Genomic DNA, 23,931 nt, shown 5'->3' on the forward strand with positions numbered 1-23,931 from the left:
TTTTAAGGTAGAGCATCAAAAATCTCTCTTTGATTCTATTAGCACTAAACAAAATGTCCTTTTAGGACTGAAGTATGCAGAAAAACAACTAAGGAGATTATGGCCACAGTTATGCTTATTTGGAAAGTACATCATAGCTCCTACATATTTAGTGCAATATTTCATCATCTAAATGCAATCTTTCATCATCTTGTAGCAGCATAGTTGTGTAGTAAATATATACAGACTCTCATGATTAACTGAAGCCATGTTTTGCTTCATTACTCCCAAAATACTGTAGATCACTGTTAAGAAATAAATGAAAGCATTTGAAACATTAAGGACTCAATCATTTTACACAACCTGCATGAAAAGTAGTACTGCAGGTAACTGCACTGTGTGGTTATGACTGTGTTCACAGGATAACAGGGCAGTGAGCTTTCAGTCTGGTCGCCAAACCATGGAACAAGCCACAGAGGCTAGTAGTGTTCTGACCATACGCAACATCAATGTCAATGACTCTGGCTACTACATCTGCTCTGCTAGCAGTGTGGACGGGAGTATGGAACGCATTATGCGAGTCACAGTGCATGGTAAGTCTATAGGGACCAAATTTAGGGATGGACTGAAATTCATGGAAGACCTTCATTATACCTCGTTATGGCTAATAAAGATACCAATAATTGATATTTCTCATATATTAGCATGAAACTACTATGTTTAATTTCAGCTGTATTTCAAGTGTATAACAATCAAAAGATCAAACAGCCATTTTCATCACCAGAAGTAACAAATAATAGTTTCTAAAGTGATTATACTCACGTATTCCGTAACCTTCACGTGAGATTAAGAATCAAATTGCTTTGTAGTGCCCGAATGGCTCAGTTAATTCTCTTTAGGGCAGGCCCCTCCCATGGAAGCAACCATGCTTAAAATAGGTTTAGTATTAAATCATTGGAGAAAATAGCTGGCTGCTGCTTTAAATTTTTATGTGGGAATTATTTCCATATGTATATACTATGCATCATTCATTTAAACAGTGTTTTATTCTGTCCTTAATCCCTCAAATTTTAGAGAATCCTTTCATTAGTTTGGACTACAGAAATGGTTCCATGGTGGAAGCTACAGTTGGACAAAAGTCAGTCAAGTTGTCTGTTAGAGTGTCTGCATACCCCACCCCAGTAACCCACTGGTAAGATTGTGATCTTTTTTTCTTTTTAAAGTTTAAAATTTATTTAAACCAGTGGGGGAAAATATATATATAAAATATTTTATATTTAAACATGACCAGTGCTAAGAGAAGAAGAAAATACAGTTTCTGCCACTAAGTACTAGAGGTGTTTACTAGAAGTGTAGAAGTATATCTTTGAAGATTTCTTTGAAAAACTGTAACAATGTCTCCCAAAAAATGGAAGCTGTAATAAAGCCAACATATTGATACATTAATTACAGAACAGTTATTAGTTGTTGATGCTTCTCTGTCAATTTATGTTATTACAATTTAATTTTAATGCATTTTTTAAAATAATAATTCAGAATTTTCAAGGCAACTGAAAACTGAATGACACGTTTTATAATACTGCAGATAGCCGAAAATTACTCTGTAACATTATAAGAATTATCTTATATTGCATGTATCGAGATGTGGCAAAGCAAAGCAGAGTGGAAAAATTAAAGTGGCAGCATGTGTGCAGGTATAAAAACATGACGTTGATAACGAGACGGCCGGAGTTCAGCAGATTTAAGTCTCAGGATCTTCACCTCGAGATCAGAGATGTGCGTAAAGAGGATGCAGGCAAATACACTCTGCTTCTGAAGAACAGTGCTGCTGGCATAGAGAAAAAACTCCACTTCGTTCTCATAGTCAATGGTAATTCTCTTTCCTTTCAGCTTCTTTAAGATGCACCCACCATTAACTGAACGTTGATGTACAAACACCTTAGAAAAGCTTTTTCAATATAATGGGATGCCTTGGAGTAGTCTTTCATGAGCAACATTCACCATGTGAGGAGATGGCTAGAGGGGTGTAAAACCTCTCAGCATTGTGCTGTAGATCAATGGAACTTTAAGAATGAGCTGGAGTGGTGTTTATGATCCAGAACTGATCGTCTGACATCAGAAATGTACCTCATTAATGTTCCTGTGACTAAATGCAAATTGTCACAGCAATTACAAAATCAAGTTTAAAGGCATTCCATATGAATAAGGGCTGTTGCTTCAGTATTTGTAAATATTGTGCATGGGCAAACTGGTCATTAATGATGGCCTGCATTATGTTGTTAGAATATCTGCACCTAATTATGGGCATTAACCATGACATTTCTCACTTTGTCTGCAAAGCGCCACCTCAGATCCATGAGAAGGAGTCAGCAGCACCTACAAATCCCTACAGAAGAGGCAGCCGACAGACTCTCACCTGTACCGCCACTGGTTACCCTCCACCTACATCCATCACCTGGCAGTGGAGACCGTGGAGCCCCTGTGGCATGAACTCCACCCAGAGAACAGCGTAAGTAAGGCTGTACTAATATTTTGGTTGCTTAATAGTACTGGCTGATAATCTGTATGTGAAGAAATATTGAAGCATATGAATATAATCAGAATAATATGTTATAACAAAAAAACTACAAAAAAATATGAGCTGCTGAAAATCGAATACTAGGGTATTCTTCTTGTTTTAAAATAATTTTTATAAATAGTAAAAAAATGTGACCATTAAGTATAGGACTTTCCAATTTCAAAATGGAAAACAAAGTGTAAACAAAATGATCTCATAATATTGTGTAGTATTACAGTAAGTGCAATTCACAGTATTCATTCATTATAACTAAGATTTCAAGTCTGTGTGTCCTGGACTTAAGGCATGTACAAATAAATATTACTATGCCAACTGTATTAGATTTGATAGTTTGTAACCCTTCACTTTCAAACCTTCAATATCGGACTATTTATTCAGAGAAGCAGACATAGGTACAGCCTTTTGTGGACATCTTGTCTGTTGAACATCATGAAGCTTCAGTCCTTCTCCTCTTTGCTGAACACGTGCCTGTCGAGGCTGAAAGAGCTGGAGGTTAAGATGTACTCAAAACAAGTCTAAGTCTCAGGATATTGCTGCACTGAAGGGATTTTCGCCCTCTACCACAGGCCTGTGTTGATGGGAGTATTAAGTTCGTTCACAAAGCTGTCAGAATCATTTACACATTAAATGCAAGACCTCTGCAGTTCACTTTAAGTTCAGGGCAGATAGTCTTTGTCCCTTTTGGAGCTTGGCCAGCCTTCACCCGCCCAGAGGGGACGCTCTTGCCCCTGCAATTTTTTAGAGTGCACCGTTTATTTTCTCTGTACTAAGAGAATATGCTTCTCAAACATTCCAGTGATGCGGTAGCCTCAGACAGAGGCAAGGCAAAAACCTTGGCAAATTGCGTTATATAAACTGCTCCATCCCTGCCAAGAATCCATAGATCTCAAGTTGTGTCCTGACCTCATTTTTTAACATGACCAAAGAATTTTCAGTGGGCTATCAATATATCTGTCTCTATGATGACGAAACACAGCTTTACGAAACACTACTTTAAGTTGCACAAAGCTCCATTTTTTTAGTTGGAAAGCATAAAAACGGGATGCTCTGGAGCAGGTGCTTATGATATTAAGGCCACCAGTGCAAAGTGCAGGCCAGAGGGGTATAACATTTTGTTGTACAGTTATCTACAACATGTGAAAGTACAGTGCAACCTACATAGTAATAGTTAAGTTGGTGCTGAGGAAATCAAAGCATTTCCAGGATAATAAGCTTTATGATAACTAACTGAATAATTAGTTTATTGTTTAATGGGTATACCACTGTATACACCAGCAAATCTAGAGTCAATGCAATACAAATTACACTTCTTTATGAGTTAATCATAGTACTGAGAAATGGAAGCCATGACCTAACAGATGCCTAACCTTAATAGTTCCAAAGGCAACAATGAGGGTTGTGAAGCAACAGAATAATGAGGGATAAAACAGAAGTGGAATAGGTGACCGTGACAACCAGCGATGAGGGACTTGTCATGTCTGACATCGAAGCTGTTGACCTCACCAGGTCCAGTGGGCTCCACCTGTCAAAATCACGCTCCCCAACCCATGCAAAGAGCAAAAGGGCATCTAAAAAACACAAATCACAGCAGTGGGGGGCATAGTCTTCCTTTTTCCACGTTTCACACGTCTTTGCTGTGACAAGTCGACCTCATGCAAACTCAAGGACATTTCTCTAATTATCGTAGAGAATCAGGCTACTCCCTGACCACAGTGTCACAGCTGCCTAAATCTGAGTTCATCTGGGACATCAGGTGCCTGATTTTTGTAGATAATAACTAGCTATTGTGCACGTGTAACAATTCAGAGCATTTAAAAGATATTTATCCAACTTCCCAACATTTGCCCAAGTAGCAAACAGACACTGACTTTGTCCAGATGGGAGTTATTTTTGCAACAAAATGTGGAAATATCTTTCAGCGTTTATAGTGGCTTTGCTGAAGTGTCTTGTCATGAAGGTGCCTGATTATTTATCTTTAAGCTTTATAATATTGTGGATGGATGGGCATTTTTGCTTGGCTTTATTCATTGAGGAACATTTTGCCTTAATTGTTGGCTTATTGACTGATTTTTTCATTATTTTTCATAAAACACCAATACAGATTCTGTCCCAGTTGGTCTCAAATTTCCCATCTTCACACCTTTTTGAAGCTGTTTTGCATATTTGCTGCTCTCTGCATTTTACAAACCATCCCCGCATTTTTGTAACTGAGTAAATCCACAGCCTGAAAAGAGAAGTGGTAGGGAGCAGGCTGAGTCTAGCCATTTCCTCCGGTGGGCTTTGTCCATGACTTTGTGGCCTGCTGAGTGGTCACGCTGCGCTGCTGCAGTTGCTCCCAGAGCCTGCTTTGGCTAAATACAAGTCTGGACGCAGCTGAGCATTGTGGGTCGTTGTGGGGTGAGCCTCAGGCGAGCCACAGCCTTCCTCATCATCCACATCACGCCCACACACTCACAGCTGAGGCCCAGAGTACCTGCTCTCTGTGCATCCACCTACACACATACACTTAAGTATTCCATCATACACAAAGACACACACACTCACACACAGACACACACAAATATGCCTGTGAAGCACATGCCTGGAAGGCTTTTCCACACCTATCCTGACCAGTCTCATCAGCCCTTTATGCATTTATCTCAAGTCACTACATTTCCATTCCCCAGTCTATATTCCCCTCACCCCTCTTCCTTTATGCTGTCACATAAGGATGAGATTTCTGATGTGGCCCAGCCCTGATTTACAAATGATTCAGGCGCCAAAGTTTGCATGTGGCCTTCACGCGAGTCCTTCATTAGTCCTCATCATCCACAGGAAGACAGAAGTGTTGCAAAGCACTTCCTTCATCCATCTGCACATCCTCTCTACCTCCTACCCACACACACTCACGTGCACACACACACAGACAGACAGACGCACACGCACAATGGCAATGCCGGATGTTGGGATCATCACCAGAAAACCACATTTCCTCTCCTTGCCTTCGAAATCCACAAATATTCCTGCTAGTGTCTTGGATTTAAGAAGTTTTATACTTAGATTTCCTCACTAATGATTACCATCTGGTATCTGGGTTTAAAACTGTAAAAGCTTTAAATAGCACCAGACTGTTCAAGGACCCTCATATTAGGAAACTGAAGTTGCCTCACTATTTTCATTGTTTCAAATCACTCTGTTCACTTCCCAAATGGAACCTAAGCTGGAAATCCAGCCTTCTCTGAGTACTATTTTGTGGAACCCTGTTGGTGCTCTCCCTTCACAATAAAAGAAAGTTAGCACATTATACGTGTGCTTAGCAATGCAATGAGATCTCATTCCCACAGCTTATTAAATTATTCCCATGATTTATTATGTTGTTTGCACACCTTAATATATTTATGAAGTGATATCGCCAGCAGGGCTCTGTGCTAACACACTGATGATACATCACGAAATACATCCGATGAAATATACACTCAAGCTCAGACTGGAATAATTTAGCCCTATCATTTTATGCTGAATCTAAAAGAAGTGTCAGTCCAGACACTTTTAATCTGATTTAGCCTAGATTTAACAAAAAGATTCTGAAAAAATGGTCATGTAAAACTTTTTAAATGTTGACACACAAATGTTGTAAATATTAGGATGTTAACCTTGGAAAAATAAAAGACAAATTTTGGAAACTGATCCTTTAATTATCACTCAATGCTCTCTCTAGTGTTATCTCGGTTATACATATTTTTACTGTAGAATATAAAAATATTTTTCTTATATAAAACAGATTATTATTGTTGTATGATCTTTTTCCTATAATTTCATTTCCAATATTATTAAGAGGCACTTGAGAGAGGACAGACCTGCTTCAGAAATGTTATCCAGCAAAGCTAGACTAAAAATGCTTGGATTTCATAAGGCGGTTTCAAATGAGGAACATTTGGAAGAATGCCAAATACGGGGGCTGACTACAGAGTATTCAAGTGACTAACTGAATTTTAACCCTGTGAAATGTTTTCAGAGCTCGAAGAGGACAGCGAGACAAAGTCCCTGTGTGTCAGGACTGGATTGATCTGGACCTTAACCACACCGTGAACGCCATTGACAGCATGGTCACTTGGCTGGAGCCGGTGGATGGCAAACAAAAGGTTTGTGTTTGTGATTCCATCTACTTTGTTTTAGTATTACACAACAGTACCTCAGTGACAAAGACAGAGCCCACAAACCTCTGAGCCTGAGCACTTATGTAAGTATCCCCAAACCCGACCCCTCCCCCCACCACACCTTATTTTTTATGTAAGTGACCCAAATTTCTGAACCCTGACAGTGCTTGTCAGTCATGAGATGCGAGTGAGGGGGCAATCTTTGCTGTTTCCACATTCGAAATATTTAAACCCTTCTTCCTCTCCACACTTCCTGGAGGGAGTGGGAATAAACATGCATGCTCTGAACACTCACTTCCTGTTTTCTGTCACACGTGTGAGGTCATCTCCTGTGTGTTGGGGTGAGAAAAGGTTTGTGTGTTGTTGGTGGTGCTGGGCCACAAAGGAAATGTTGACCATGGACCTCATCAACATATGTGATCCCAGCGCCTGGAAGAGCAGTGCAAATCCTGAGTTAACCTGCTTTCTGTTTTACCCTGCAGACAGTGGGCCGTGTGGTCATTCGGAACGCCAACGTGTCGGCCATGTACAAATGCTCGGCTGAGAACAAAGTGGGCAAAGATGAGCGGCTCATTTACTTCTACGTGACCAGTGAGTCTCGCCCACGCTGTGGGAAAGCACTTGTCCCTACATCAAATGTGCATTTTTAATCATTCAGTTGCAGTCATTAACAAGGTCATTGATCCTGCTTCGGGAGTACCCCCTTAGTGTGCACATGATTCTACTCATCAGTTAATTATTAAACCATTCATAAGATGAATAACATGTGTTAGAACAGGGAACAGGGCTGAAATTTTCAGAGCCAGGATTAGGAATTGCTGATGTAAAATATTATGTAAGGTTATTACAAAAAGCATGTCTCTGTGTATTTAGTATTTCATATCCACTTTTCTATTTCCTTTAACCTAATCTGTCATAACACAGTATAACAGACAGGCGAGAAGAGATTAAGACGAGTTGCAGATTTTCCGGATGTCCTCACTGACACTCTGGTTCACCCAAGCTTAAATTTGTACCAACCTCTTGTTCTTATTGCTACACCAAATCCAAACGGTCTCTGCTCTGACTCTTTCTTTCAAACCTTTATTTATTTACCCAGCCATTCCAGAAGGCTTTGGAATTGATATGGAGCCCACCGAGGAGCCCCTGGAGCAGGAGCCAGTGCGTCTGAAATGCAGTGCTGATAACTACACATATGAAAACCTCCGCTGGTACCGGCTGGACCCCCAGGCGGTGCCCCCAGAGGACTGCAAGAGCCTACACCTGTATGCCGAAGCTCTGGGAGGAGAGCTCTCTTTCCAGGCTTCCACTAACAACTGGGTCTTAGAGCTCACCTTCCCCAGCCTTCAGCTCCAGGACGAGGGCAACTACGTGTGTGAGGTGCAAAACCGGCGAAGTGGGGAGAAGCATTGCCACCGAAAATACATCCCTGTGAAGGGTGAGGGGCATTTTAAGGATCTAGACTAGTGGTGGTTCACATCCCTGGTCCTGTAGTACCCCTACCTTGTACATTTGACCATTTTCCTTATTTAAACACTAGGGCTGCACAATATATAATATGTTAAATGGCATCATATTATTGGCTAGTGCAGTACTGATATCGCAGAGGCATGCACTATGAAATCAGTCCCCTAACTAAACAGAAAGTATTTTATTGTGTACTCTCTGTTGTGACACTATATCTTCATCCAGATTTCTTTTGAAATCAATGGTAATAAAAGGGAGCTTGGTGCCCATTTACTTTTCTGAAAAGGCTGTACTCTAGTTGGAACATTGTTGTGAGAATGTAATAGTAGCAACAAGAACTGGTGCTCCATTACTCCAGAAAGCACAGTTCCAATTCTCTATGGTCCAATTCTCTATGGTCCAATTCTCAACTTTATAACCCTCAAGCCAATGCTTAGCATTGGGAACTTAGCTTCATGTTTCCCACTCTGCTAGCAATGCATTTCTGTGAACATTATACAAGCCGTGAACACAGATGTGAGAACATGATCATTTGTACATATTGTGCGGCCCTACAACACACATATGAAAGTACTTAATTAGTTGGTTAGTTAAATCAGATGTGTTAGAGAAGTGAAACCATCAAAACATTCTGCTCTTGATCAGTCATGCTGAAGGAATGTAGGAATGTGTATGTATGAGCTGGACTTGAGATAATAAAATCTGGACCTTGAATGACACTTTGCTTCTTACCAGTGTGTTCCAGTATGAGCTCATGGACTAGTGTAACATCAGCCTCTAGGGAAATCTTTCAGATGAGCTCATGTCTTACAACTGTTTTTGAAACCAAAATATGTTTCTCTTCATCTTTCATATCTGTGATGTTGGTGTGGTTAATGGACAACAAAATAATTCATCTCTAACAAACTCCCCATTTCACATTTCAAATTGTAATAGGTTTATTTTTTATCACGTCCTCGAAAAAGGCATTTCACTGCACATCATTTTCACTTCTATATTACTCTGTAAAACCCACAGCTCTACACTAGGCACACCCACAGAAACAGTCGCAGTAAACACCATTTAAATAGCCTTTCACGCTCCCAGATTTGGACCTTAACAACATGTTATGTTTAACCAATATCAAGAAGTGATAATGCTGTTTTGGAACCCTGAAATAATCAACAGAAACTGTCCAACATCAGCAGCTTCAAATTCAAATTTGAAAGCTTACAGAGGCTGCTCCAGAATGGAAGTGGAGCCAGGTCGGTTTAAATGAGATTGTGACGTACTCTTCTTGAGATTAGAAACCATCTGTCTAGAATAAACGCTTTAACAATTGCTTGCCAAATTTATGGTACTTCCCATGCTTGTGCTGCTTGGCTCATATTCCAGAGATGTGCAATCTGCTGACCCAGGTAGCACACACACCCACAAGTTATGTATGAGGAAATGTATGTTTTAAATGCATCATATGCATTTAATATTTTTACACTTAGAGACATATGAGTAACACAATAATGCGCCCAATGATTCCAGGTAGGCTCTGGACCCACCGCGACCCTGAATTGGATAAGCGGTTACAGATAATGAATGAATGAATGATGTGCCATGCTACTAAAAGAAATAAAGTAATCACATTACTGTAATGCCTTATCTTTCCCTCAACACTGTGTATGTGGTAATAGAAAATTGATTTTCACTTCTTTGCCCAGTATACTTATCATTCACATAGCTCACTCATTCTTCAGTATGTCAGTGATTTTCTAACAGCTTCCCGCCTCGCCAAGATACTTTTGATGTAAGTGGAACTTTTCATGCCCTTTTAATCCCCTGAGGTCACACATGAAGAAGAACAGGGCTAAGACATTAACTGTCTTAACTGTGAATGCGCATCGATTTGTTGTAAATGCTGACCATAGAGTGATGACCCTTTCTCTCTGCATGTCTTCCTCCATCTCTCTATCTGTCAATTTGTCATTCACTCTCTCTTTCCCTCCACTCTCCCAATTCTCTCCCCCCTTCTCTCTCCAGCCCTAGAGGCCCCAAGGTACCGGCACAACCCCACCAACCAGACAGTGAATGTCAGCGCGTCTCTGCAAATGGAGTGTGATGTGGAGGGCACTCCTTCTCCGAAGCTTTCTTGGTTTAAAGACCACCAGCCCCTCCACCAAGTATCAGGTTAGTCTTCCTTTTCCTTCATTAGAGATCAGAACTGATGCAAGGTTATGATGCAAAAATGACTTCCAAGTCAGGTATATATTTATATATAGAGTGCTGCAGTGTTTCTGCATCAGCGATTGTTTATAGCTTTTGGTGACATTAGTTCCATTTAATACATGTTCTCTCTCCTTTCCAATTTCCTATTTTCACACTCCTATCCTTGTCCTATTCAGCAGAGTTCAAATGATCGCAAATATTACAATTTTCCAGCCTAAAAAATTACTCCATTAGAGCTTTCTACACTTGAATTCTATCAGTGCTAGCCAACACGCTCGCACATTCATTCAGCGAGCAAAAGGCTCATATCCTGCTCACTCTAATGTAGCTCTGCTTCGCATTCAAGTGGTTACTAGAGTTTCATTTGGCAGCTTGATTGGCAGATGCTGGGCAGGCCACTGGAGCGAGGCTTTGGGGGCTGTGGCTGAGGAATAACGCAGAAAAGGGTGCTCTGCATGAGTGATGGCTGGTGGCTCAGAGAATGCAGGTGCTGTAGGAATATGAGTCTGTATCCCCTGTTATGGAATATTTAATGCTTTGGGAATATAGGGCTTACTGTTTATATCCGTCCACCATATACAGTATATACATATATATGCCTATACTCTCTCTCTCTCTCTCTCTCTCTCTCTCTCTCTCTCTATCTGTCTTTCTCTCAACACCTCTTCCAGAAGTGTTGGAGCATTTTTAAAATGCAATAAAAAATAAAATGAATTTTTGTTCATTCTTTTTAACATTTATTTAACAGACCGGCACAAGGAAGAGATTTCCAAAGTGTTTGCTGACCAAGTAGTTTGTACTGTGTAAATATAAACAAATTTGTGTTTGATGCCTGCAAAAAGACACAAGCAAGTTTACGAATGTGTTACATCATTTTTCCTTCTATTGGCACTTTATAATCTATTGGGAATTAAGAAAAAAAATTAATAGCAGTCTGTGGTCTCCACTGTCTGATTCCTCCCTTCATGATGCACCATAGGACACAGAACTGGCTAAGCACATGCATTCGTTGTTTTGAAACTTGCTTTCGTATAATGTGAAAAAATAGGCCTTGCACTCTCTTGCTGAAATAACCATGGACTTCCCAGGAAATATATCACTTTGCCCAAGTCCCAATATATATACATCCACATCAATAAGTCCGTCACAAATACTGTCGCTGTCCAATTAAAAATATGTATTTCCCAAAATAGCAACTTTACAGGAGAAGGGAAAGACCTTCTTAACTTTCAATGGAAGTCAATGTAAAAAGATCTAATTCCAAGTTATTTTGGACTGTTTCTATTGGTTCATTCATCATGGGATTTTCACACAGTGTGAAGGAAAGCTACTGTGTTCAGATTTTGTAATAAACTAAAAATCCACAAAATGGAGACACGTGTTTTTAATTGGCCACTGACGATATGCCATGCTGTGGGGACAGGTGAGACCCTATACCAAGCTGAGATACTGTGTTTCGCACCAGTCGCTGATAACATTCTGCATGGTCCTTTTCATCTGTGTCCATTATTCCCAAAAACAAGCAGAAAAATGGACTTAACTACAGCACAACTTTCCAAAGTCTTTCAGATCATTTGAGATGAGCTTGTGCTCCAAGAACTCAACAGTGTTTCTGTATTGGAGAGATGCATGCTTTTCTTCCTGCAAAATAGAATTTCAGGTACCACTTCCTGATGAAGTAGTGGACTGTTAAGTGGCAACTGAAGTACTCTCTGAAGTTCTCTGAAGTACTCTCAAGCCCAGGTGGCTATATTTATCACAGTACCTTATTACAGTTTCTCATGAAATGCCATCTTTGGGCTTAAGCACAGTTTTTTACTTTTATATATTTTATATTCTCCGGCTTATTGTGCAAAATACTGTAACATGAATACTGTATAAAAGTTTTATTCTGAGGAGTTTTTTGTGTTCTCCTTGTGTCCACGTGGGTTTCCTCCGAGTGCTCCAGTTTCCTCCTAAGGGGCAAAAACACACGTTGGTAGGTGGATTGGCGACTCAAAAGTGTCCCTAGGTGTGAGTGTGTGAGTAAATGTTTTCAAGTTTTGTGCCCAGTGATTCCGGGTAGGCTCCAGATCCACCGCGACCCTGAAGTTCAATTCTTCCATTTTTACTTTAAATTGCAGCTTCATAATCATTGTGATGCTTCGGTGACTTGTAATATGTAGAATGTAGTTCAGCCTTGCAGAAACTGCACTATTTAACTTCTGGAAGATGATGTGAAACCACCCCCTCTCCCTCCCACATCTTTGTTGATTTCAGGACAGTGCTGTAAAAAGGAATCACACGCCCTCAACTGTAGGGGAAGCCCACGAGCAAACGTAACAAATCTTACTTAGTGTTCTTTTAAATCAAGTGTGTTGGTAACAAATTCATACGATCAAACCAACCAGTTTGGAAATAAACTTTGTACTTCACATTAGCTCACTCACACTCACACTCACACACACATACACACACACACAAGCATACACAATCACACACACATGAGAGAGAGAGAGAGTTGTATTTTGAGCCAATTGGAGGGAGAGAAATTGCTGCCAGTGTGCACTGCTTTAATGTGTACTGAATCTAATTTTACTTCTGATTAATTACACTTTATTGCGGGATCATATTCATTTTTATAGAATTTTTATCTCGTGAACCTGTCCTGACCCTCTGGTTCTCATTAACCTAATTGGACACATAAACACATAAACACTCTGGCATGGTAGTCATTAAAATCGTCGACTATTTGTAGGTGAAGGGTTAAGCTCCTCCAGGGGCCCTAGCCTGCCTATCTGAGTGCTTTCCATGTTTTAACACCACCTGACCAGCTAATTAGATAATTAACAAGCCATCCCTGAGCTAAAGTGGGAATGTTAGAGCAGAAAAACACTGCATTGCTCAAAGGTTGGTCAAGGACCTCACAGAAACCACTTTGCTACATTGATTCTCTGTTGCTACAACTTACAATTAGTAATAACTGGGAGAGTGGTTACTGGGGATGTAGCTGTGTGTTGTCTATGTATTGTACTTAATTGCAGTGTAAAAAATCAGAGAGCATTTTTAATTTATTTTGTTTTCCAGTCAAAATGGCAGGTCATTTGGAAATCTTGGTTGCGATTAATCTTTCAGCATCAGACAAAAGGCAGAGACGTTTATTTATCTAAAGCCACAATAACTTGCTTTCATATATCATATGTGATTCACATTTACTGTGTTCGCCTTTGTCTTTATCACAGCTTCTGTTTTTGTTTGGTATTCACTTCCTTGCTCTTGGCCCAAGTAATCCCAAGTACATTCATTATAGTCCAGGTCTAACATCGTTTCTAAGAACACCAGGAGTTCCTTAATTTAATTAGCACTTCCTTCTATCCACTTTAGTACAATTCTTAAGGATGTGCTTTGAAAATTATGACATAATTCCAATGGTTCAAAGGCATTTTCTGAACATAGTCTTAGACAACTCTACAAGCATGTTGACTGATTAACGCTAATGGTTACTAGGGTTGTTTGGGTGTTTAGGGTTGTTAGGTTACTATGGTTGTTAGGGTGCTTTGTGTTAAAATGTTTTGTGTAAAAATCTAAAGAGGCAGGAGTTCAGCATCAACTGCTGCCTCTTGAAATACACACAAAGACAGACCCCTGGGGGTTAAGAATTAAAGATAGCCTTCATGCAGTCATGGTGAGAGCTGAACAAGAGACAGACCAACACAAGGACATCCAGTCTTATCTTCACAGAGCTGGTGTGGCAGTAGTTTTTATTTCCAACAAAGAAGGGCACATGATCAATTGTTTGACCGACTGAGACAGAATGAATAAACAAGCAGAATGAGGTGTGCTCCAGCTTGGTTGGAATGAAAGCCTACAGCCACACCAGCCCTTTGTGGATAAGATTGAATACCCCTGGATTAAAGGTACGTTCTGAGCATAAAGAATAAACTGATGCCCCCTGGTGGTACCCTTGTGTGTGGTGCTAGTTTAAGTATCTTTATAAGGTTCCAGATCAGGAGCATTGGTGCAGGTGTTCATGTTGAAAACCTTTATTACATCTGTGCATATTTTCACACAAAATTACCATGTTTGAAAGGGCTGTTTTTTTACACATTTGAAGGATGCACAAAAACGACTTCAACAAGAATTGAGCTTGATATTTGTCCACATACATATAGACATATGGACGTACATACACATTTGTACATCCTTTATAAATGAGCCCCTTGTACCAGAAATCATGTTTACCATTTTATAACTTTTAGTTGGCTTGTTTAAGAATATTTGGTACTCTAATACGTGTCGTGGCTGAAGATTTATTTGTAATGACGCTGCATTATTTTCCAAACAGTCTGGAACAGCTCAGGGGACTGGACAGAGAGCCAGCTCATTAGCAGACAGGCCACTAGACAAAGTGGCACAGCTGGCGGGCAGCGTGGGGTTGTCTGGTGTGTAAATATGACTGGCAGCTTTGTGGTTGTGTGCAGGGATTCTGCTGCAGGACTCCAACAGGACACTTAGCATTCAGCGTGTCCGTGAGGAAGATGCCGGTCTGTACACTTGTAAGGCCTGTAACCAGAGAGGCTGCATCAACTCCTCGGCAACTGTGTCTGTTATTGGTGAGAGACTTTACACCATATAAATAAGTCATGTTGAATGATGATGGTTAAGGGAAAGCCATTCTATTCACCCAGAGAGAGAAAGAGAAAGAGAGATGCCCATTATGTTATCTTGGACTCCCAGCTTTCGAATGGCTGAATTATCCCCGCTGCTTAAACCTGCAATTTTTCAAAGCCAAAGCTTGCATAGTTGCTCTATTCTGGAGATTTGGATATTTATTTATTTATACAGATGATGAACTATTAAGCTTTCTATGTACATACATTTAAATAAGCTTCATTTCATTTGCACAAACAAGATAGTAGGACTATTCAAAATGCCCAAAGGCTATAAAACACCAAAGACAAATTCAAGATATTTATCTCTATCATCTCAGTATGACCTCCCACAGTTCAAAAACACACGTTAGTAGGTGGATTGGCGACTCAAATGTGTCTGTAGGTGTGAGTGTGTGAGTGAATGTGTGTGTGTCTGTGTTGCCCTGTGAAGGACTGGCGCCCCCTCCAGGGGGTAATCCGCCTTGTGCCCAATGATTCCAGGTAGGCTCTGGACCTACCGCGACCCTGAATTATATAAGCGGTTACAGATAATGAATGAATGAATGAATGAATGAATGAATGAATCTCAGTATGACATCACAATATTAGAGCTGGATTTAGGGTAAACATTATTTTTATGAATACACAATAATATTCAATTTCAATGACTTATTCAATGACTTCTTTAACAAAGATCTTTTATTTGCACCAGGTTCTGACGACAGCACAAACGTAGAGATTGTTATCCTCATTGGCACCGGGGTTATTGCCATCTTCTTCTGGGTGCTCCTCATCCTCATCTTCTGCAATGTGAAGCGGGTCAGTAAAGATTTGCATTCAAATCTCTGGTGCATGTTCAGTTTTCTTCTGCATCACAGGTATTTGGATTGCACTTTACTGCTGTGAACTGACCTGGACTCAGGAAACCTCTCACCATTTCGCCAAGCTCTACCTTTTAGATCAGCCTGTGCTGCCTTCAGCTTTAAGCTGTCCATAACTTTTACAGGAATGAACTATTGATAGCCAGACCCAGGTAGAGATAACATGCCTCGAGCAAAACGAATCAGCAGCACCATCCGTGTTTTGCTGAGCAGATTTGAGCAGAACACTGCCGTTTGTAAGCAATTCCTCAAGAAGCAGCTGCTGTGGAGCTCATCCTGTTGCTGGCTGACCTCAGGCTGGCTGTTTCTGAGCTACAGAGCCTTGTATCTCATACCTGCAGTAATGATGTGATAATGTCCCACAGTTGAACCCGGCTGATATCAAGACCAGCTACCTGTCCATCATCATGGACCCTGGGGAGGTGCCTCTGGAGGAACAGTGCGAATACCTGCCCTATGATTCCAACCAGTGGGAAATCCCACGGGACCGTCTACGCCTTGGTATGTTAGGAAGACATAAATAAACAATACTTCAATACAGAATACAGAGATGAAGGAGAATTAAAGGCCTGGAATGGTTCACTTGTGAACATTAGAAGAATGTAAAAAAAATGTTTTTCTAGAACATAGTAATTTGACTTACTCTACTCAATAAAACCTCTTCGAAACATATAGCAGAGTGTAAAACAAGCACATGCCGTATTGTGAAAAATTTGATGTGTGTTTGGGATTACTTAGATAAGGAGAAACAGGATATGCCAAGAACAAATAAGACAGAACTTTAAAATATTGCCAGTAAACTGCAAGCAAATGGACACATTCAAAAGGAAATGCTAGTCACATTAAATACAAAAATATTTTTTGATAATATTTAGATGATTAGGCTTCTTTTCACTGTAAAATTCCGAGTGCTTTTATTGACTGGATTATTACACTTTTGTTGCTGATTATTACACTCTACTGTATACAATGTGTTTGTTTTAACAGGAGAAAAGACAGACTAGTAGTAAAGCTTCTTTGTTTTAAACATTTGCAGGTTTGAAATATTGCTTGTTTTTTCTTTTTTTTTTTGCTACATCTGCAGGGAAAGTGCTTGGTCATGGAGCTTTTGGGAAAGTGGTGGAGGCCTCCATTTATGGGAATGACAAAAAGAGCAATTTAGGCACTGTGGCTGTCAAGATGCTCAAAGGTTAGATCCTAATCTTATGCTTATCCCCTGCAGGCAGCAATTGTAAAGATGATAGTGTTTATTCAAAGAGCCTTGATACTGTGTATTACAGAGGGAGCCACAGCCAGTGAACACAAAGCCCTGATGTCAGAGCTTAAAATCCTCATCCACATAGGGAACCATCTCAATGTGGTCAATCTGCTAGGAGCTTGCACCAAAGCCCACGGTCAGTACAGCTGCTGTATTAAAACAGTCACAGCTAATGTTATTGCTTAGCATACCTTCAGAGACTTTGGCAGAGCCAGGTGCATATCAATTTAGAATGCAGTTTGTGCTACGATATTCTCTGTCACTATGTAAAGAAAGTATAATATTGCCTTTATAGTTATGTGCATTATGATATTTACAAGATTAAACATTCAGAACAGAAATCTACATATAAATGCTTAGAATTCATTATTATGACATGCTTTTTCTGCACCTTTCTTTATAACCACCTCTAATTTTTTTCAGGCCCTCTCATGGTTGTGGTGGAGTTCTGCAAATATGGAAATCTATCCAACTACTTAAGGGCTAAGAGGGAATTCTTCTTGCCATATAGGGTAAGGTTTGACTTCTGCAGCTACTTCCCAATAGCCAAGTAAACCCTGTTGCTCATATATTAGTGGTGGTAAAATTCCAGCCTCAATGCCAAACCTTAGTGTATTCCGCCTCACCTTTATTATATGCTGTAGAAACATATGAAATATTTTACTGGGCCATTTAATGATAACATTCCCATTTGTCAAGGAGAACATGGAAGTTTCTACATAGTGCTTGGAAAACCCATTAGGAAACATGAGAACTATGCATTGAAAAAGGGTCAAAGTGCCCTGTAACATGGTACATGATAATGGGAAATGTTGCACTCACAATGTCATGTGTTTTCAATCCTATTTTTCCATCACAGAGCTTTAATAAATGAATGTAAAGTAGTTGCTGACAGCAGCACTAACTGAATTTGTTTGGACTTGGTGCTAGCTGGCGAAGGATTGTTGTCACTTCGAGCAAGGTCGGATTTGTTCTTAATAAATGCGCTGGCACAGGACAAGACGATTACATAATTGTCCTCAGGATATCAAAAACAAATTAATTTATTCCACTAATAAATTCGCCCTGATATTTAGAACTGAATTAGGCTGTATCTGCTATCTAACAGACAGCTAACCTAATGTAACTTTCCACATGTTCATGTTCAGTGTCAGCCAGACAGCTCTCTATATGATACTCTTTTTTTTTTCCAATGGAAATGTTAAGCCTTTCCTTTTGGCAGGCCATATGTAGTAGGCGTCCAGGGAATTCAACCAGAAAAGCATTTCAGCTAGTTAGGGGTTAATACAGCAAATTCTGTCCTAATTACAGTCGTCTCAGTAAATGTGTTATAACTGTGTGGGCAGTGACCTGTCTGTTGGTGTGTGTGTACTGTATAAGTGCTTGTGAGTGTGAGAGACTATGTATAAACAGATCTAGTTTGATGTATATAGGACTGCACAGTGCAGGCACGGTCACTGCTACACAGCTCCAAGGTCCTGGGCATGTGGGTTCAATCTCCATAATGGGTGACTATCTTTGAAGAATTCCCTGTGTCCTCCAGCTGCTCCGGATTCATCCCATAATCCCAAAACACATAATGATTGGTCAATGATCAATATGGGATAAACAGTACCTAAATCCTCCAGCTTTGTTTTAAGATCTTCCCACTACAGCATATTAGGAATGTAATTCTATAATATGTAACTGTATTGTATGAAAGGATTTGTAGGACATCAGTGTCAGTAACAGAGTAGCTCTATTAGACCCCCTGTCAGTCTCGCTGATTAATAGCAGGCTTGCCTGTTTTCATTGTAGCTGAAAATACCCTCAAAATATCTGGCGTTAATAAGAGAGTGCTATATATATATATAATGGCATGGCTTTGGATGCCTGGAGGCATGCTGTGTTTCATGACCCACTATTTCTTTTTCTACAGGATCGTTCTCCGAAAACACAAAGCCAGGTGAGGAGGATGATGGAGGCTGTGCAGATGGAGCAGAGAAGCCGGCAACATTCAAACCAATCTCCACCATCCAATATTAGCTCCCCGGCCCAGCTCAGAGGCAAAGCCAGTCCAAGCAGCTCCCCCTCAGTAGAGAAAAGTACGTTTATAATGGCTTCTGCTAATGTATATATTCAAAATGCCTGGCAGATTGAAACATGACCTGGTCTGAATATCTGCAGACTTACAACCTGTATAATTTACTATACACTGCCAGAAAAAAAGAGCTCTGTACAATCACATTTTATTTCACTAAAAGTATAAACAGTTAAAATATACCCTCAGTGGCAGAGCAACAGTGGTCATAAGGTCCAGCTGTACGATTGAAATTAATCGTTATATTCATATTTTTTTTCAAATACAGGATGAGTCAAAATTCGCAGGAGACCCTTTATTTATTTATTTATTTATGTGGGTTTTTTTTTTTGGGAATATGCTACATGACCACCTTCCTATTCGAAAAACATGTCTTGCTCTGGGCGGCACGGTGGTGCAGCAGGTAGTGTCATAGTCACACAGCTCCAGGGACCTGGAGGTTGTGGGTTTGATTCCCACTCCGGGTGACTGTCTGTGAGGAGTTGGTGTGTTATCCCCGTGTCCGCGTGGGTTTCCTCTGGGTGCTCCGGTTTCCTCCCACATTCCAAAAAAAACACACGTTTGTAGGTGAATTGGCTGGTAGGTATATATATTGTGCGTGTGTGTGTTGTCCTGTGAAGGACTGGTGTATTCACGCCTTGCGCCCAATGATTCCAGGTAGACTCTGGACCCACCACGACCCTGACCTGGATAAGGGTTACAGATAATGAATGAATGAATGTCCTTGATCCAACATGGTGGCTTTCAAGATGGCGGCCATGTTCTTGACATAGACTAAAATATAGGTCCCCTCACCCATTACTTGCTGGAGTATGGAGTAAAAGGGTGTCCTGTAACATTTGACTCACCCTGTAGTTTTCATGACATCATATTTTAAAAGAAAAATATCTAGGAAGATTAAATAGCCGCAACATAAAATGATAAAATGTTGAAGAGTAAGTGATACCATACTGTTTCCTCACTGAAGGAGTTCGGTTCGGTTCCTTTGCTTTGAGAGTCTGAGAAGGTGCAACTTCTGATCAGAGTTGTTTGGCTGTATAAGATATCTAAATGTTTTTTGTTCCTTTTTCTCTCCCTTAAGCTGATGACCTCTGGAAGACCCCTCTTACAATAGAAGATCTGATATGTTACAGTTTCCAGGTAGCACGAGGGATGGAGTTCCTGGCGTCCCGCAAGGTAAGCCCCGGGCAGTTTTCAGAAAATCTGCCTTTGCTTTTGCCTTGATTTCAGAAATCCAACTCTTAGATTCTGGAGTCCCATAACATGAGTTATAGACGTTATTGACTGGAAGGAATAAAGTCCTGTCTGGAACCCATGAGAATTAAAACAGGGAACAGGGAAACCATACTAAGCTCAAAATTTAGGTTGTTATCTGGGACATAGATAAAAGAGTTATAAAAAAAATCTGTAGATTCTCAGTGCAGAAACATAATCCACACGACACAAATGTCTGCTGTTTTTTCTCCTGGCAGTGCATTCATAGAGACTTGGCAGCTCGGAACATTCTACTGTCGGAGAACAACGTGGTAAAGATCTGTGATTTCGGGCTGGCTCGGGACATCTACAAGGACCCAGACTATGTGCGGAAAGGCAATGTAAGAAAAAAAAAAACAATTGAGGTGAAACCATTTGATTCTAATTGCCCCCTTTATAGGCTTTTACCACAGCAGGTTTAACTCCAAACAGATGAGCACACCCCAGCTTCAAGGTGAAATCCATTTCAAATCAAAATGGTGCTTCAGATGGAGCAAATGATATAGGAGAAGAGTGAAGATCATCAGCCTTTGACGTGAAGTGTCATGCTATTCCTTGTCAGATGAAAAAGTCAGTTGGCTTCAGGCTTTGGTACAATCTGTGATCAATCTCTGTGTAATGTGTGCTTACTTCTGCAGGCCAGACTGCCACTCAAGTGGATGGCTCCTGAGAGCATTTTCGACAAAGTGTACACCAGCCAGAGTGACGTCTGGTCCTTTGGCGTGCTGCTTTGGGAGATCTTCTCATTAGGTAAAGTCAATGCATTTTATGCACATCGGTCTGAATAAAAGCTGATTGACATACAAACTACTCAATTATTTTTCATGGAAATGTCATATCATATGGAAATGAGCCACAGTGTAAGTGCAGTTGATGAATGGCATAGAAACAAGTACTTCAGCTAGTCCAGTTTTTACATATCCTTTCCAAACGATAATGATATACTTCAATTTATCCATTTACATGGAATACCCCTTAATTCATGCAGATGTGAATCAATATAAGGAAACAATTTAGCCCACTAGTTGATCTCCATAGAAAAACAGTAGTATGTTTGAAGAACCCCCAGATATACAAATTTCAGTCCAAATGATCTAATCATTCAACCCCGAATGAGCAAGTGATTTACTGATTCCAGAGCCAACAAATGGTTATATTTGCATATATAATTATAATTATATATATGACTTTGATGTATATGCGGCTGTTAAATGGCTGCTGGTTTTGTGTGTGTGTGTGTGGTTTTTTTTTTTTATATAACCTCCTTAACCATGAAGACAGCTTTTATATATTCTTGTGTATGTTTTTCCCTCTTAGGAGCATCCCCTTACCCCGGCGTTCAGATCGATGAGGATTTCTGCACGCAGCTAAAGGACGGCACCAGAATGAGAGCTCCTGACACCGCCTCCCCTGAAATGTGAGAATGATTACACTTAAAAGGCAATTTTACTGTTTAAAATATGAGTTAACTTCCTAATTAAATTCGAAAAAAATTGAAAAAAAAAATAAAATAAAAATAAAAGAAATCAGTGGAAACAGTGCTGTGATACTGTGTGTGTGTGTGTGTGTGTGTGTGTGTTTCTATCTCCCTCTGCTGGTAGTTATGGAATCATGCTGGCCTGCTGGCAGGGCGAGCCCAGGGATAGGCCCACGTTTCCTGCTCTAGTGGAGATACTGGGAGACCTTCTGCAGGACAACAGTTTACCGGTGAGAGGTCTTAATGAAAGGAAAGCTCAGTGGTGTATACTGTTAGGATGATTAGGATTACTCAAACATCATATCCTCTTAGCATTCATTAGCCAGTGAGTTTGTTTTAAAGTATTAGGTTTTAGCTTTGACAGGTATTGTCTGTTTCCTTTCACAGGACATTCCCCTCAATGTCTCACAGAGTTCCTCAGATGATGGCTTCTCCCAGGTCTCATCAAGACCTCCGTCAGAGGAGGAGCTGAGACTGGCCTGCAACACTATGCCGGCCAGGTACGACACATACACAGAGTGTGTCGCCAGTGAGATATTTTAAAATGTGAAACAAAGTACTTGTGTCTGAATGTAGGAGATATGCAGTAAAAACTAATGAGTACTATGGGGTGGTTTTCCATACAGGTATTAAGCCTAGTCCTGGATTACACAGCATTTAGAATTGTGATTTTCTATTGGGGTGGCACAGTGGTGCAGCAGGTAGTGTCGCAGTCACACAGCTTTGGGGACCTGGAGGTTGTGGGTTCGATTCCCGCTCTGGGTGACTGTCTGTGAGGAGTTAGTGTGTTCTCCCTGTGTCCGCGTGGGTTTCCTCCGGGGGCTCCGGTTTCCTCCCACAGTCCAAAAAATACTCGTTGGTAGGTGGATTGGCGACTCAAAAGTGTCTGAGTGTTTGAGTGAATGTTTGAGTGTGTGTTGCCCTGTGAAGGACTGGCGCCCCCTCCAGGGTGTATTCCCGCCTTGCGCCCAATGATTCCAGGTAGGCTCTGGACCCACCACGACCCTGAACTGGATAAGGGTTACAGATAATGGATGGATGGATTTTCTATTGAAAAGAGGATACTATAGACAGCGGTACTAATTAGAAAATTCAGCTACTTTAATCTGAACAGTTTGTGTTTGTGTCTTAGACCAAACTAGTAATGGGTTGTGGAGCATTCAGTACTTTTGGATGAGAAAGAGTAGCAGAACTAATCATCCAACATCAGAACTAAAATTCACCATTACTTTTCCTGCAAATCAAATTCTTCAGTTATGGCCCAACATCTAATGTCATTCTTAACAGCTGAATTTGAATTGAAATTTATTTAAACACTGAACCTGAATTTAAATCTGAATTTTCAGGTTAAAATATTTACAACAATAAATGTTACTGTGTAGTCTGTTCCCCTCATGCCACAGTCTTTTACTCAGATACTACAACTGTGTCCCGTTCTCTGGGTGTGTGATGGTGAGCCCTTCTAAGACATGTCACTCACGTGTGAAGACGTTCGAGGAGCTCCCGATGGAGATGACCTCCCACAAGTCACATCATGTAAGAGCCTTCCTTGAACCACAAAACAAAACACTTCAGAAAGCTGCTAATGTTACTAATGGTACATTAAATTAAAAACAGAGCAAGCAGAATTATGCTAATGGGGCATGATAATTGGTTTGCACTTGCTTTTAGTGATTATTAACTAAATTAACATATCTAAGAGCATGGCTTCTCCCAGGCCTCATCCAGACCTCCGTCAGAGGAGGAGCTGAGACTGGCCTGCAACACTATGCCGGCCAGGTACGACACCTACACATTAGGACAGAGTGTGTCGCCAGTGAGATATTTTAAAATATAAAACAAAGTACTTGCGTCTGAATGTAGATGAGATATGAAGTAATTAGGAAATAGGAACTAATGGGTACTATGGGGTGCCCTTTCAGGACAGTCATAAAACATTTCATTTCATGTATGCATTGTAATGTACACTTACATGAAGGTTTTTTGGCACA

At 40.4% G+C, this 23,931-nt stretch overlaps 1 protein-coding gene across 1 annotated transcript in view; it reads left to right on the forward strand.

Annotated features, from left to right (window-relative positions):
• flt4 (fms related receptor tyrosine kinase 4) overlaps nucleotides 1–23,931 on the forward strand; it is a 47,346-nt gene that overhangs the window by 21,514 nt on the left and 1,901 nt on the right. Inside the window, exons 7-28 of the mRNA XM_066648897.1 lie at nucleotides 401–572; nucleotides 1,054–1,171; nucleotides 1,674–1,849; nucleotides 2,320–2,488; nucleotides 6,552–6,678; nucleotides 7,176–7,284; nucleotides 7,793–8,131; nucleotides 10,174–10,320; nucleotides 14,820–14,951; nucleotides 15,703–15,809; nucleotides 16,237–16,372; nucleotides 16,956–17,060; nucleotides 17,152–17,265; nucleotides 17,553–17,641; nucleotides 19,048–19,213; nucleotides 20,291–20,385; nucleotides 20,682–20,804; nucleotides 21,102–21,213; nucleotides 21,781–21,880; nucleotides 22,065–22,170; nucleotides 22,328–22,440; nucleotides 23,356–23,476. Of these exons, the coding sequence (XP_066504994.1) occupies nucleotides 401–572; nucleotides 1,054–1,171; nucleotides 1,674–1,849; nucleotides 2,320–2,488; nucleotides 6,552–6,678; nucleotides 7,176–7,284; nucleotides 7,793–8,131; nucleotides 10,174–10,320; nucleotides 14,820–14,951; nucleotides 15,703–15,809; nucleotides 16,237–16,372; nucleotides 16,956–17,060; nucleotides 17,152–17,265; nucleotides 17,553–17,641; nucleotides 19,048–19,213; nucleotides 20,291–20,385; nucleotides 20,682–20,804; nucleotides 21,102–21,213; nucleotides 21,781–21,880; nucleotides 22,065–22,170; nucleotides 22,328–22,440; nucleotides 23,356–23,476 (2,976 nt within the window). The remainder of the gene's footprint in view (nucleotides 1–400; nucleotides 573–1,053; nucleotides 1,172–1,673; nucleotides 1,850–2,319; nucleotides 2,489–6,551; nucleotides 6,679–7,175; nucleotides 7,285–7,792; nucleotides 8,132–10,173; nucleotides 10,321–14,819; nucleotides 14,952–15,702; nucleotides 15,810–16,236; nucleotides 16,373–16,955; nucleotides 17,061–17,151; nucleotides 17,266–17,552; nucleotides 17,642–19,047; nucleotides 19,214–20,290; nucleotides 20,386–20,681; nucleotides 20,805–21,101; nucleotides 21,214–21,780; nucleotides 21,881–22,064; nucleotides 22,171–22,327; nucleotides 22,441–23,355; nucleotides 23,477–23,931) is intronic.

Source organism: Hoplias malabaricus, chromosome 17 (assembly GCF_029633855.1).
Source record: "Hoplias malabaricus isolate fHopMal1 chromosome 17, fHopMal1.hap1, whole genome shotgun sequence".
In the NCBI taxonomy this organism is placed as follows: Eukaryota; Metazoa; Chordata; class Actinopteri; order Characiformes; family Erythrinidae; genus Hoplias; species Hoplias malabaricus.